General features: G+C 38.8%; 1 protein-coding gene across 11 annotated transcripts in view; it reads right to left on the bottom strand.

Moving 5' to 3' along the window:
* STAU2 (staufen double-stranded RNA binding protein 2) overlaps window positions 1-15,588 on the bottom strand; it is a 231,358-nt gene that overhangs the window by 96,437 nt on the left and 119,333 nt on the right. For 8 of the 11 annotated variants that reach the window (XM_059672853.1, XM_059672852.1, XM_059672849.1 and 5 more), the window contains one exon: window positions 5,216-5,329. The exons of the other annotated variants lie outside the window; for them this stretch is intronic. In XM_059672853.1, the coding sequence (XP_059528836.1) occupies window positions 5,216-5,329 (114 nt within the window). The remainder of the gene's footprint in view (window positions 1-5,215; window positions 5,330-15,588) is intronic. 11 annotated transcript variants of the gene reach the window in all.

Genomic DNA, 15,588 nt, shown 5'->3' with positions numbered 1-15,588 from the left:
CGAACAACCACTTCAGAAAAACACCTAAAGACAGAACGGACATCATCCAGAACCACAGGAAGGCTGGCTGAGTGGAAATTCTACAACTAGGAGGAAAGAGAATATCATACCCAGACTCAGAGGAGGCGAAGTGCTGAAGTGAAATGCTCAGGTGCGGAGTGCGCGCAAGCGGGCTGGCGGCGGAGGGCACGGTTGTTGTTTTCAATTGGGAGGGAGTTTCAGACTCTGAGCTCCAGATCCGGGCAAGTCTCTAGGGACCCAGACTCAAACGGGAGAAGCGGGACTGTCTGGCTTCGGTCAGAACTCGAGGCCAGCTTTCTCTCCAAGGTTTGCAGCGGTAGCTGGGACTCTGTGAGGCAGAGCCCCTAGGGACGGAACTGAGAGCAGCCATAACTGCTCGCTCCTGCCCGCCCTGTAGATCCCCGGGAACCCGCCCCGCCCAAGCCCTGCACAGAGCCATTTGCCGGATAGCCTCAGGCAAACGCTAGATTAGCACCGCCCTAGAGATCCAGCACAGAAGCCCTCCCACTGCAGACACAGCGGACTCTCATAGCCAGTTAGCCTGGAGGTCAAATCACCCCCGGTATTGCCAACATCAATCAAGGCTTAACTACAAGACTGCACACAAAGACCACTAGGGGGTGTACCAAGAAAGCATAAAAAATGCAGAGACAAAGAAACAGGACAAAACTGTCAATGGAGGATATTGAGTTCAGAACCACACTTTTAAGGTCTCTTAAGAACTGTCTAGAAGCCGCCGATAAATGTAGTGAGATCCTCAAGAAAACTAATGAGACCCTCGATGTTATGATAAAGAACCAACTAGAAATTAAGCATACACGGACTGAAATAACAGATACTATACAGACTCCCAACAGCAGACCAGAGGAGCGCAAGAATCAAGGCAAAGATTTGAAATGCGAAGAAGCAAAAAACACCCAACCAGAAAAGCAAAATGAAAAAAGAATCCGAAAATACGAAGATAGTGTAAGGAGCCTCTGGGACAGCTTCAAGCGTACCAACATCAGAATTATAGGGGTGCCAGAAGATGAGAGAGAGCAAGATATTGAAAACCTATTTGAAGAAACAATGACAGAAATTTTCTGGTGAAAGAAATAGACCTACAGGTCCAGGAAGCGCAGAGAACCCCAAACAAAAGGAATACAAAGAGGACCACACCAAGACACATCATAATTAAAATGCCAAGAGCAAAAGACAAAGAGAGAATCTTAAAAGCAGCAAGAGAAAGAAACTCAGTTACATACAAGGGAATACCCATATGACTGTCAGCTGATTTCTCAACAGAAACTTTGCAGGCCAGAAGGGAATGGCAAGAAATATTCAAAGTGATGAATACCAAGAACCTACAACCAAGATTACTTTATCCAGCAAAGCTATTATTCAGAACTGAAGGTCAGATAAAGAGCTTCACAGATAAGGAAAAACTAAAGGAGTTCATCACCACCAAACCAGTATTATATGAAATGCTGAAAGGTATCCTTTAAGAAGAGGAAGAAGAAGAAAGAGGTAAAGATACAAATTATGAACAACAAACATGCATCTATCAACAAGTGAATCTAAGAATCAAGTGAACAAATAATGTGGTGATCATAATAGAATCAGGGACATAGAAAGGGAATGGACTGACTATTCTTGGGGGGGAAAGGGGTGTGGGAGATGCGGGAAGAGACTGGACAAAAATCGTGCACCTATGGATGAGGACAGTGGGTGGGGAATGAGGGTGGAGGGTGGGGCGGGAACTGGGAGGAGGGGAGTTATGGGGGGAAAAAAGAGGAACAAACGTAATAATCTGAACAATAAAGATTTAATTTTTAAAAAAAGGCTCTAAATGTTACATGGACTTTTTCTCAGAATACTTACTCCATTTGTTCAACTGAATGAAGAACCGAAAATATTTTTAAATGATGGTAACTTTTCTTGCTTCCAAATGTTTCCCATTAACAGACGAAAAAGCATTTAATGGTTCGTTTTTTCCAACTTAGGAGACCGGGCTGATGCTCTCGGGAGGGTGAAGGAGTACGTTTTGCTTAGACGTTGAGTGTGAGGAAAGCAATGTAGCGGCAACACACCGCAGAGAAGCCAGAGGCGTGGCGTGCAGGTTTACCTCGTGTCTGCTTTCCTCAGGGAGCCCACCAGTCCAAGTACAGGGAGCAGCACCGACCACACCACTACCTGCACTTGGCACCTCTGAGACCACCCAAGTAGAATATCTGATACGCCCAATGATCATTCCTGTCAGAGCTCCATCCATCCATCCATCCATCCATCCATCCATCCGACCACTATCAACACATTTCCTGGAAGTCTTCTTTGATCCTAAAATTTCATGCAATTTTGTCATCTATAAGGCATATAAAAACGTATTTGTTTACTTACCATCGATTACAATGGACATTCCAGAGAGATGTAGTGTAAGATCACTATATACAGTTGCGTAGTAGACCAGATCAGTCCACTGCAGCAATTTTCTGCTGGATAGCATTGAAATGCCTTGAGGACGAAGCCCCTTTTTTTCAAATATGTAAAGTAGCCCTGGACTTTGAGTAACTTTAGCACAAGACTGAGCCAGTCAAGTTCATGAAGAAGTCAAATTCCAATAAAAAAAAAGAGGTCCCACGGGTAGTTCAGGGCAATTCTGGGTTTGATCCCAGTTCCAATCCCAGTCCAGGGCTGTTCTACAAGCAACACGCTACCTCTGCGAACAATGGCTGCTCTTCTCAGGTGTGTGGGTTTCTAAGGCCCTCTCACATTTCTTTGCTCAGGCTACAGAGAGGCCTTTGCAGGAGGGTTATCTCATGCTGCTCAGGCCATTTGTTTCTGCCACGAATGATACAGAGATAGTAGAGGTGGAGGTGGAGGTGAAGGGAGAGATAGAGATGACAGAGACAGAGAGATAGAGAGAGACACAGACAACAGAGACATAGAGAGAGATAGAGATAGAGAGATAAACACAAACATGAAGGTAGACAAAAACATGGAGATAGGCACAGACATGGAGATAGACACAGACATGGAGATAGACACAGACATGGAGATAGACACAGAGATGGAGATAGACACAGAGACAGAGATATCTTCTTAGCAAATATTCAAAGGGGTCAAGTTGCTCGTCTATAAGCTCCATGAAAGCAGGAACGTGTCTAACACTCTTACCATGTATCCTTGGCACCTTGCTAAAGCTAAGTCACAGTTTTATACAGGGAAACACAACACTTTCTATCCACTAGCTGGGGCCATGTTCCTCAGAGGCCTGCTGCACTCCCTTCTGCAGCTGGGCGAAGTCTGTGAAATCCCTGAGATGCACAGGGGTGATCCTGAGTCATCTAACCCAACTCCTCCATTGAACAGTCCAGGAAACAAGTCCCAAAGAGATGACAGAATCCACCCAGGGAGCGTCTTAGGCCACGTTTAGTTCCCCAAACCCAGATTTTCTGACCAACTAGTTGCTCTTTCCTAAACACCGCAATACCTCGCCACCAATCAATAAGCGATGATTGGAAACCCACAACATCAGAGACATCATGAACTTAGAGAGCTGTACCCTTGAGAACGTTTTCCCAGGTTTGGTTTGAGTTGGACAATTAATCATGTGTTTGAGAAGATAACACTTCATGCTCTTTTATTCGCTCCATGCAAGGGCACTAAGCAGATAAAAGGAAATTTACTGGGAAATTAATATGAAAGTGGGTTATGGTTACTCTGTATGTGAATGGTTCATTTAGAAAGCACAGCTGGTGAGTCATACTATAAACTGTGTATCTATTTATTTTGACTCCAAAGAGAAATTGTTTGACCTAGATCATTGGTTTAGCCTAATCTGATGATTAATTGAAAATATGCATACAAGCTGTTATCTAAACAAAGGAACTTGTTTATTAAAAAATAATATACTTTTCAGATTTTTAGCCTTATTTCACAAATAAAACGTTAAAAATAACACTGAAACTTCATTTTAATAATATCCCAAATTATGGGAGCAGTTTGATAGTTCTGAAAGTTCACATGCTTCTCCTATATATCCTATAACACTAACTAACTCTCTTCAGCAGAACTGAGCACATTGTAGTGAAAGCCCAGTGTTACTGACACTGTTTTTGCTGACACTTTTCCCCTATATAATTATTAAAAATAACTTCTATCATTTTTTCCTTGTAAGAGGACTCTATATTTAAATTAATAATAAACTGCAAACTAGATGTCTAAAATAACTAAAATCGCCTAAGACATCAGTTTCCCAACATAAAATTTTCCGTTTTTTCAAAATCTAGGAAATAATGCTAGTGGATAATGCATGGAGTGGGGCAAAAGTAAGTTTGGAGTTTTAAGTACGTGAAACACGGAGTTTATTCTTATCTTATTATTTATTAACTATCGCATTACAGTGGAACCTCAGTTCTCAAACTCAATTTGCTCTGGAAGGCTGTTCAAGAAGTGATTTGTTCAAAATCTGAATCATTTTTCCCATTAGAAACAATATAAATTGAATTAATCCGTTCCAGACCCACAAATGATTCCCTCCTTTAACCTTTCTTGTTTATATATAGTACATGTCTCATGTACTGTTTAATCTGTAAACAAACACTTCTTTTCTTAAACTGATCGAACCCCGCCCCTCTAGCCTTAAAGGAATCACTTTCCGCTCTCCTTCAAGGGGTGTCTTTTCGGAAGTCAGCATGCAGAGTCTTCGCTTTGAAATGCTGTCACCAGCTAACTGCTTTTCGTTTATCCAATTCACAACAGTTTTTCTACCTCTTCAAATTGCCTGTGACCATTATCTCTTTGCACCCTTAGCAACATCAGCACTCTTGATGGCTTCTTTGTGTTAAAATTGTGCTAATCATGGATTTCACCAGCAACAAAAGCATTCTCTCCATTGTTTGTTGCCTGAAAGATGCTTTTTGTCACGCTGAGGTATCAGCATGAAAGGGTTCTCAGATGGAAAACCCACCTTCGGTTCGACAACCGAGACATTTTTTCCATGGACAACTAAGTGGAGAACTGAACTGTTCGAGATGGGAGACATTTGAGAACCGAGGCTTGACTGTATTTATTTGACTCACAACTGTAAGCCTACTTTTGCCCACGCCTGTATTAGGGAAAGCAAAGCTGTGTTTGTCCACATAGCTTCTGTTTTGATGGTCTCTGACTTCTTTGCTGGGCCAGCACACAGCACAATGTCAGTGGCATAGGATACCTGGTCATGGCTGGCTTCAACGGAGCTTCCACCAGCATGGAAAGTCATCTGCACGGGGGCTAAGGTCAGGCAGGTCACACACTCTCTGCCACTCTGTCTATCACAGTAGTGAACCTATAACAGAACACACGGAGTCTGCTGAGCACCTCCGGGGAGAGGAAGCCGGGGCAACAGGCCCTTTGCAAAGGGTCTCGGTTTCAAGGAAAATTCAAGTAAGTTATGCAGCACACACTTCAAACATTTTAAAACTTTATCGGGACCTTCCAGTATCTATGAGAAAGCTATTAACTCTACTTTAAGTATAACCCTAAGTATACTTTCCAAGTTTTAAGAGTTTAGGAATCAAGGGTACGCATAAGTCAAAGTTTATTTGATTCTAATGGACCTGACTTTTCTCTCATCTCTGACTATACACGTGTGTGTGACTGCCACTTAATTGGTAGTGACATTCTTTGACTTATCATGGTAGCCCCTCTAAAACCACTGTTAAATATATATATTACTACATCATGTTCTGCTTGAAATGTTGACATTACAATCAAAGTGAATTAAACGAAAGTGATTTGTAATGTGCAGACCAAAATAAAGTTACCATAATATTATTTTTCTTTTAGTGAAATACAACCAAGCATTATTAAAAGCACATGTAAGAAGACACTCCCTATCAGAGGTAGGGTACGGGGGTGAGGGTGGTAGGGGACGTGCGAGTCCATCTTCCAACTGGGAAAATTCCCATTCTCCTCCCATTTCTCTACGGTCAAAAGAGTTCTTTCAAGCAGTATTTACTTTCACTCTAAGCTAATAAAGTAAAAATAGCATCGCTTTTGTGATAAATTACTAACTATACCATAGGAAGAAATTATTTCATTAGCTATAACATGCTCAATTTGTTAAATTTGTGTAGATTTAGGGTAAAAATTTAGGGTGAAAATCTTGAATTTGTGAGGAAGAAAATTAAAACACATACTAGTTCCCTATCTGAGGTTTAATTCTACTTGCTGCATAATACCCATATATATTCATTACAGATTATGGTCCACAAATATTTTATCATGTTTAATATAGATCTAACTGATAATGACAACAATATGAATCCGAGCCTAATGGTTAAGTAATTCCACTTTTTTAAACAAATAGGGTTGTTAAGATTGCCTGTCAGTTTCCCTGAAGGTAAGAAACTCCCTGGAGTTCAAAGCAAGTCAATAAATAAAACCTTGTCTCCAAAGCACTTTAAAGATTTTATTATAAAAATATTTTTCCTAGTTAACTTGGGGGAAAAGATTTGACAGCAGTTCTAACTCATGGTGTTATACCTCCTGAGCAAATTAAAAGGTCGCTCAGTGTGTATGAATGAATTCGTGACTGTGGAAGTGTTTACTATGCATCAGCTAAATACGGTGGGGGAACTGAAACTTACCACATAGCGGGTTTATGCAAAAGCCAATATGCTGACACTGTAATAACTACAGTTTGCAGCCATTTAGGATACAGTTAAAATGTTCTTGTCACATATAGTGTTATCAAACATACTTTTAAAAATAAAATCTCATCACCTTTGATATCAATTGGAAGTCCATGTGAAAGACATGACACTATCCTAAATATCCAAATTGATAGTGAAAATGCTTGTGTGTCGGCCAAGATGCATCATTATTAAGAATAATATTACATTAGGATAATATCTGTCACTGACTTGTCCTCAAGCTTTTTTCTCAATCCTTTTCATAACTAAAATCAACTCCTTTATAACTAAAATGTAAACATATATTTAACATGCTCAGTCATGCACCAGTGTTCTAGCTGTATGAGTAATCTGTTCCACTCTGCCTGCAATATGCTTGTCACACTAATGCCTCAAAAGGGGTAAGTAAATGAATGCAATCACATTATACAGACTTGTAATTACCTTCTCTCTCTTTTAGAACTCTCCACGTGGGATAAACTTTGAAAATTACATGCCTGTTTGGTGTACAAAAATCTATCAGTAATGCACAGAATTACTTCTAATACAAGTCTACAGACAAAAACTGTCCAACAATTGCAACAACATGTGTGTGGCAAATACTGTTAAAGGAGATAATGCATTCTTACACTAAGTGATGAGTATGTACACGGCAAAAACCCTAAGTTTTGTTCTTTGCTTTTCAGTTTTCAATGACTATACCCCTGGAGATCTAAGGAGGCTACTCATTAAGGGTGAATTATATACACACACACACATACAGTTTTTGTTTTACATGCCCATGAAAGGAAGCACCAAGTGACTTTTAACAATTTCATATCAGAAAAGGAGCTTCCTTTTTTTGTAATTCGTACTCATGTTTTAAAATAACCACATATATCCATTTACATATGTAAAATAAGTTGCATTGAAATCTATAGAGCTTTGCAAAGAAATGACTTCTTAACAAGGAAAACTAGTGTAAGGTCAAAGAAAAAGTCTAGTCTTATAGGTAGTCAGTATGCCACTAAAGTTAAACAAACCCAAAATTTTCTCCCAAGAGGGCCAACCAACTCGACTACTTTTCATGGATTAAAACTCTAATGTACTATCTCTTTAAAAAATGGATATCAAAAATAAGACCTTATCAATCTTTCCATTATACATATATTGGTTGAGTTCACAGAGGTATGTAATTATTTGTATACAAATATTGACATATATTGCTTTCTACTCAGTAATTACAGATTCTAGAACACACTATATTTAATACTTGTAATATAGTTACATTCATGATAAAAAAAAAAAGACCATTTGTAACTTCTGCTTCCAGACAAGATGTAACAGATTTAGTTTTCTGCATTCTTCCTGCTTAGTATAAGTAACAACCCTGGATGTTATCCATAAAACAAATATAAGAGGACTCAGAAAAAAGGAGAGGAGAAAGACCAGCTTAGGGATTTCAAGACCCAAGAAGTAACACAGTGCTGAATTCCTGGGTTGTCTTTTATATATCCTAGATTGGGCGCTAGAGAAGCCAGCAACCAATGAGAGGGGGAGAAAGGAACATCTGTAATATTTTCAATAAAGATAAATTTTTTAAAAAGGTCTCACCAAAGAAAAAGAACATATAATAAGAACCAAATCTAACTTTATTAAAAATTAAATTTATTGGGGTGATACTGGTTAACATGATCAAATCAAGCTTTTACAACTGAAAAATACATGAAACAAAATAAACAACTCAATGGGTAGGCTTAATGGCAGAATGGACAGAACAGAGGAAAGAACCAGTAGACTTGAAGATAGAAAAATAGAAATTCCCTAATCTGGGCAAACAAAAGAAAAAAGACTGAGAAAAAATGAACAGAGCCTCAAGGATGTGTGTGTGGGACCATAACAAAAAAATCTAATATTTGTGTGTTCAGAGTCCCAAAAGAAGAGTTAGTGATTGGGGCTAAAAAAAAAAAAACTTAAAGAAATACTAGCTAAATATTTACCAAATTTTAGTAAAAGATATAAACCTATAGCTTTAAGAAGCTGAGAAAACACCCAATGGAAGAACCACAAAGAAACCCATGCCAAGACACATCATAATCAAAATTCTGAAAGTTAAAAACAAAGAATAATCTTGGAAGCAGTGAAAAACAACTCCTCACCTATGGAGGCAAACATTTAACAGGAACTTCTCAACAGAACCCATGAAGGCCAGAAAGAATTGGCACAAGATATTTCAAGAGCTAAAAAACAGACAAACAAACAAACAAAACGTAAACCCAGAATTTTATATCCAGTAAAAATATCTTTAAGGAATGAAGAAAAACCCAAGCATTCTCGAATGGAAACTGAGAATATGTTGCCAGCATACCTACCCTAAAAAATGACTAAAGTAACAAAGAAAATGATAAAAGCAGGACTCTTGGAGCTCCACCAGGAAGGAAAAAAACACAGAAAGGAGTAAAAATGTTGGTAAATAAAACAGACTTTCCTTCTCTTCTTAAATTCTCTAAATTTTGTTCGACATTACAAGCAAAAATATAACCCTGTCTGATACGGTTCTAAACATATATAGAGGGAATATTCAAGATGATTATAAACCAAGTGGTGTATAGGTCACTGAGAAGGGCACATCACTTCTGTGATATTCTTACCAAAAATGCACAACCTCAATCAAATAATGAGAAAATATTAAATTTAATAACATTCTACAAAATAAGTATTCAATATTGTGCAAAAGTGTCAAGATCATAAAAGACTAAAGAGCTGCTACTTGATTGGAAGACACTTAAGAGACATCGCAATTAAATGCAATGTGGGATCCTAGACTGGGTCTGAGACCAGAAAAAGAACATTAGTAGAAAAACTGGCAAAATTTGAATAAGATCTGTAGATTAATTATTGTATCATCATTAATGTCCTGGTACTGACAATTATACTATAACTATATAATTGTTAACAGTAAAGTCTATACAATTTTTCTCCTTTTCTCTAAGTGTAAAAAAACACACACTTTAAAGGTGATTTATAAGAAAGAAAACCTTTCTTAAGTGCTTCAGAATAAATGAGACTTGAAAGAAGCTGAGAGCCTAGTAGAATAAATAACAGATAAATTTGTTTTTCTACGCACGTCAGAATTTTATACTAAAAGAATCTTTCAAAAACAAGAGAAGAGAATCAGTGGAGACTAAATTGTCTCTTAATTAGAAAAATAAAGTTACTGGACAACGTGAGTACTTTCTACCTCTGATATAGGAAGGAAAGAGGATGCAGGAAAACAATTTCCTGGCATAAAAGCCTGGAAAATCACAATAGCCAAGCAATAATGAAAAAGAGGAGTTAAAGGTTGCTCTATACGTTAGTTTTAGAGAGAGAAAAATAACAATATAGGCCTATTCATGGGAAGGATAGCAATAAGGACTAAATAGCATCAATAAATGTTACTTGATTTGCAAAAGCTGAGAGGTAAGTTGCTGCTTAAACTGCAGATCCACTTTGGTAGTAACACCATCTATCAGATTTTTAGTTATTTCTATTTGTTTAAAATATATTTTTATTGATTTTAAAGAGGGAGGGAGAGAAACATCAATGATGAGAGAGATTCATTGATTGGCTGCCTCTTGCATGTCCCCCACTGGGGACCGAGCCCAGTACCTGGGCATGTGCCCTGACCAGGAATCAGACCTGTAACCTCCTGGTTCATAGGTCAACACTCAACCACTGAGCCATGCCGGCTGGGCACAGCTATTTCTATTTTTAATCTAGGAAAATATTACTATCACTACCCTCAACGTTCTCCCCTATCATTACACAATGTTTCCACTGAAACTACCCTAAACAGGGAGCAATAACCACCTCAATGCCAAGTTCTTCTTTGCAGCATTCGACAGAGAAGTATATGCAGAACCAAGAGAGACTACTATTCCAGAAGCCAAGAGAAAAGAAAGTTCAAGATGAGATTAAAAGTTTGGAATCCGGACAGGTTAACTGCCTCTAAAAACAAAATTCAAAACTATGCAGAGAAATGTAACAGAATCCAGTCTCTATAATGTATCATTCATATTAGTCAAGAATGCAATCCAAAATGACTTGACCTAAAATACACAGGAAAAAGTGACTCATTCTCAAGTGAAAAGACAATCTATAGAGGCCACATCCAATGCTGAAATAAGCAGAAAAGCACCTATTATAACTACTCTCAAGGATATAAAGAAAAATATGTCTATAAGGAATTAACGAAGAGAAAGTCACCAGAGGAACATAATTTTTAAGAAGAACCATATGACAATTCTGAAAATGAAAATATCCAAAAGAAAACAACAACAAAAATCACTGGATAAAGGAAATACAGGAAAGAGTAAACTTATAAGTCAACAGAAATAATATAATCTAAGGTTCAGGGAAAATTTTTAATTTAAAAATAGATAAAGCCTCAGGAATCTGTGGGACAATATTAAAAAATGCATGTAAATGAAGGCCCAAAAGAAGAGGAGATAGAAAAGTGGGCAAAAATATATTTGAAGGAAATATGGCCAAAAATTCCCCCAAATTTGATGAAAGCAATAAATATACCAATTTAAGAAATCTGTAAGCATATAGTGAGTTCAATGTTGGCACCCAAAAAATATGTCCAGGTCCTAACCCAGTAGCTTTGAATGTGATCTTTTTTGGAAATACGGTTTTGGCAGATGTGATCTCAGGATAAGATAATCCTAGGTTTAGAGTCGGCCCTAAATCCAACGACTAGTGTCTTTATGGCTTTTCCAATATTTTGAATTACTTTTCATGACAGATGTCACGATTACCAGTCATGAATGAATGAATGAATTGGTCAATTCAGTGGTATTCAAACACAATTGGTAGGATTCCAGCTTCAGACCATAAATTCACTGGACAAAAAAGACTCTTGCAGATAACAATATAAAATGTAGACAACATGAAAGAAAAATATCTGAAGACACTGGAATGTGATCAAGAGTAGGCAGACAGCCCTAGCCGGCTTGGCTCAGTGGATAGAGCGTCAGCCTGTGGACCGATGGGTCCCAGGTTCGATTCCGGCCAAGGGCACATGCCTGGGTTGCAGGCTTGACCCCCAATAGGGGGTGTGCAGGAGGCAGCCGATCAATGATTCTCTCATCACTAATGTTTCTCTCTCTCTTCTTCTCCCTTCCTCTCTGAAATCAATAAAGAAATATATATAAAAAAAAAAGAGTAGGCAGACACCAGGGCACAGTTTTCCCTTAAAGGACCAAAACTATAAGGAATAAAAATTGTGACTGTGTGGCTTTTTTTTTTTTTGCCTGCAGGTATTCTCGCTTACTCTAGTTCTATTGGTGGAAAACTGCAGTCTTACCGCTGGAGGTGGCAGAGGAAAGAACTTAGGGGTGGCAGATGAGCTGGACACGGAGGGAACAAATTCCAGAAGTAAGGTGGCTGCACGAGTGGTACTACTCTCAATCTGCCTATGCACTGCACCCAAATTCCTGCCTGATTATAGACTCTGCATGTCCCGGAAAGATCACAGAGGCCGGAAGTAGAAGTGGGCAGAGAGAAGTAAGAAATCCATTTAGGTCTGAAAGTTTTGGGTTGTTCTTTTACTTTCTTATTGAATTTTCTGGGGTGACATATAGGTTAATAAAATCATATAGGTTTCAGATGTAGAATTCTATAATACATCACCTGTATATGATATTGTATGTGTTCAAGTCAAGTCTCCTTCCATCACCACCACTATGGTATTAATAGATTGCAGTCTGTAAAGTATATACAGCTTGAGGACTAGAAAGCTAAAAGCTTCACTGGACTAAAGTATCAGTAGACATGGGCTGGTTGATAAGCTGGAAATTTAAGGAGATGGCAGAAACGCTGAAAGCTAAGAAATGCAAAGAGGATGGCCTCCAAAATATGATAAACTCAGCCCAAATAATTATGAAGACACAGGGAAGACGGCAAGAGAAAAGGCCACAGCTGGAAGCTGAGAACTAAGTGGGGATATCAGCTGAGGAATGTCGTATGGGAGAGGCAAAGCTTGCACTTTCAGTTCAGACTGCTTAACTGAGTACTTGACCAAAAACAATAATCTGCAAAAGAAAAAATGATAGAGTTGCTATAACGTATTACCACAATGCCCATTTTTCAAACAAAAAACAAAACAACAACCAGGAAAGGGTGACCCACATTCACACACAAGGCAGTCAATAGTAACAGATTCCTGCCCGAAATGGTTTGGCTCAGTGGATAGAGCACTGGCATGCGGACGTAAGGGTCCCAGGTTCGATTCCGGTCAAGGACACATGCCTGGGTTGCGGGCTTAGTCCCCAGGAGGGGGCATGCAGGAAGCAGCCGATCAATGACTCTCTCCCATCATTGATAGTGATGTTTCTCTTTCTCCTCTCTCTCTCTCTCTCTCTCTCTCTCTCTCTCTCTCTCTCTCTCTCTCTCTCTCTCTCCCCCCCCCTCTCCCCCCCTTCATCTCTGGAATTAAAATATATATAAAAAACAAAAACATAAAAGCAAACCCATAAAATGCCTAGGGAAAAAAGTAAGAGAAAATCTTTGCAACGCTGGAGTAGTCCAAGGTTTCTTAGATAAGACCAAAAAGGCACAAACCATATGGAAAATTGAACTGCGTCAACATTGAAAACTTCTTTTCAACTTTTCAAAAGATAATAAAAAAAGTCACAGGCAGTGAGATAATATTTGTAACAAAAAAAATTGTATACAGAATATATTTTTTAAAAAACTGTTATAACTCCATAAAAGGAAAATGCTCCAATTAAAAACTGGGCAAATGATGTGGACATTTCACAAAGATATATAATTTGGCCAATAAACACAATGTATTTAAGCTCTTATTGCCCTAGCTGGTTCAGCTCAGCGGATAGTGTCTCAGCCTGTGGACTAAGGGTCCCGAGTTCGATTCTGGTCAAGGGTACCTGCCCAGGTTATGGACTCAATCCCCATAGGGGGCATGCAGAAGGCAGCCAATCAATGATTCTCTCTCATCATTGATGTTTCTATCTCTCTCCCTCTCCCCTCCTCTCTAAAACCAATAAAAATATATATTTTTTAAAAGCTCATATTGTTGGTCACCAGTGAAATACAAATTAAAATATAAATGAGATACTACTGTACCATTCATAAAATAAGACTGATCACTGTCTGCAGCCCTCATACATTGCTGGCAGGAATGTAATGATACAACACACTGAAAAATAATCTGATAGTTTCTTATAAATTTCCATGTACACTTACCATGTGACCCACCAATTCCACTCCAAGGTATTTTTCCAAGAGAATTAGAAACATGTCTGCACAAAATCTTATACGTGAATATTCATAAAAAGCTTCACTCATAATAGCCCCAAACTAAAAACAACTCAGATGCCCATCAACAGTAACCTGACCATTGTGGCATATATCCATGTAATTAACTAGTACTTAGTAATAAAAAGGAACAAACTAGTGATATATACAACATAAACGAATCTTAAAACATTATATTGAGTCAAAGAAAACAGACATAAGACTGTGCATGCCATGTGGTTCCATTTTTATGAAATTGCTGAAAAGGTAAAACTAATCTTTAGTGACAAAAGGATATCCTGGTTGCCTGAGCCATGGGGAGGTGAGGAAACAGGCTGCTGAGAGGACCAGGAACTTGGTCACAGTAATGGAAATATTCCCATCTTGATTGTGGTGGTGGTTACATGTTGGTCTACGTTTTTCAAAACTCGTCAAAGTGTACAATTAAAATGGGTGTGTTTTATTACATGTAAATGACACCTCAATTGGGTTGATTAAAACACTGAAAAGTGTAGTTACCTGTCAGAATGGCTACCATCAACAAATCAACAAATGACAAGTGCTGGCAAGGATGTGGAGAAAAGGGAACCCTAGTACACTACTCGTGGGAATGCAGACTGGTGCAGCCACTGTGGAGAACAGTATGGAGTTTCCTGAAACAATTAAAAATGGAACTCCCATTTGACCCAGTGATCCCACTTCTAGGAATATATCCTAAGAATCCCGAAACACCAATCAGGAAGAATATATGCACCCCTATGTTCACAGCAGCACTATTTATAACAGTTAAGATCTGGAAACGGCCCAAGTTCCCATCAGGAGATGAGTGGATAAAAAGGCTGTGGTACATTTATACCATGGAATCCTAAGCAGCAGTAAAAAAGAAGGATCTCTTACCCTTTGAGACAGCATGGAGGGACCTGGAGAGCATTATGCTAAGCGAAATAAGCCAGTCAGAGAAAGACAAGTATCACATGATCTCACTCATATGTGGAATCTAAAGAACAAAATAAACTGATGAACAGAGTGGATCCAGAGACATAGAAGCATGGAACAGACTGACAAATTTCAGAGGGAAGGTGGGGGTGGGGGGCATAGAGGGAGAGATAACCATTAACCAAAGAACTTACATGCATATATGCATAACCCATGAACACAGGCAATAGTGTGGTGAAGGCTTGAACGTGAGGGGGGTAGAGGGGAGTGGGTCAATGGGGGGGGGGGGGAACACATCTATAATACTTTGAACAATAAAGAAATTTAAAAGTAAATAGGGAAAAAGTGTAGTTATCTTTGACACAACAGTTACAGACACTAAGTCACTGCTTATACATCTCATAAATAAACTTAACTCATCGCACAATTTCCAAGCAGCTGTTACCTTAGAATATTAACACCCTTTGAATTTATCCTATGTGCTCATGTGACTATCTGCCCTTCCGCCTGTTCCCCCTACAACACATCCCACTCTAATGTTAGCTCCATGACGGCAGAAACCTTGACTGAATTTATGCTGCATCCTCAGTGCCAACAAGTGTACCTGGCCCATGGCAGGTGCTCAATGCATTTTGCTTGAATGAATGAATGAATGAATGAATACCTTACATGTTAGTACTCATCGGGATGAATA

Source organism: Myotis daubentonii, chromosome 17, assembly GCF_963259705.1.
Source record: "Myotis daubentonii chromosome 17, mMyoDau2.1, whole genome shotgun sequence".
Classification (NCBI taxonomy): domain Eukaryota; kingdom Metazoa; phylum Chordata; class Mammalia; order Chiroptera; family Vespertilionidae; genus Myotis; species Myotis daubentonii.
The sequence above is the reverse complement of the archived record's forward strand: the minus strand, read 5'-3'. Positions and strand labels throughout refer to the sequence as shown.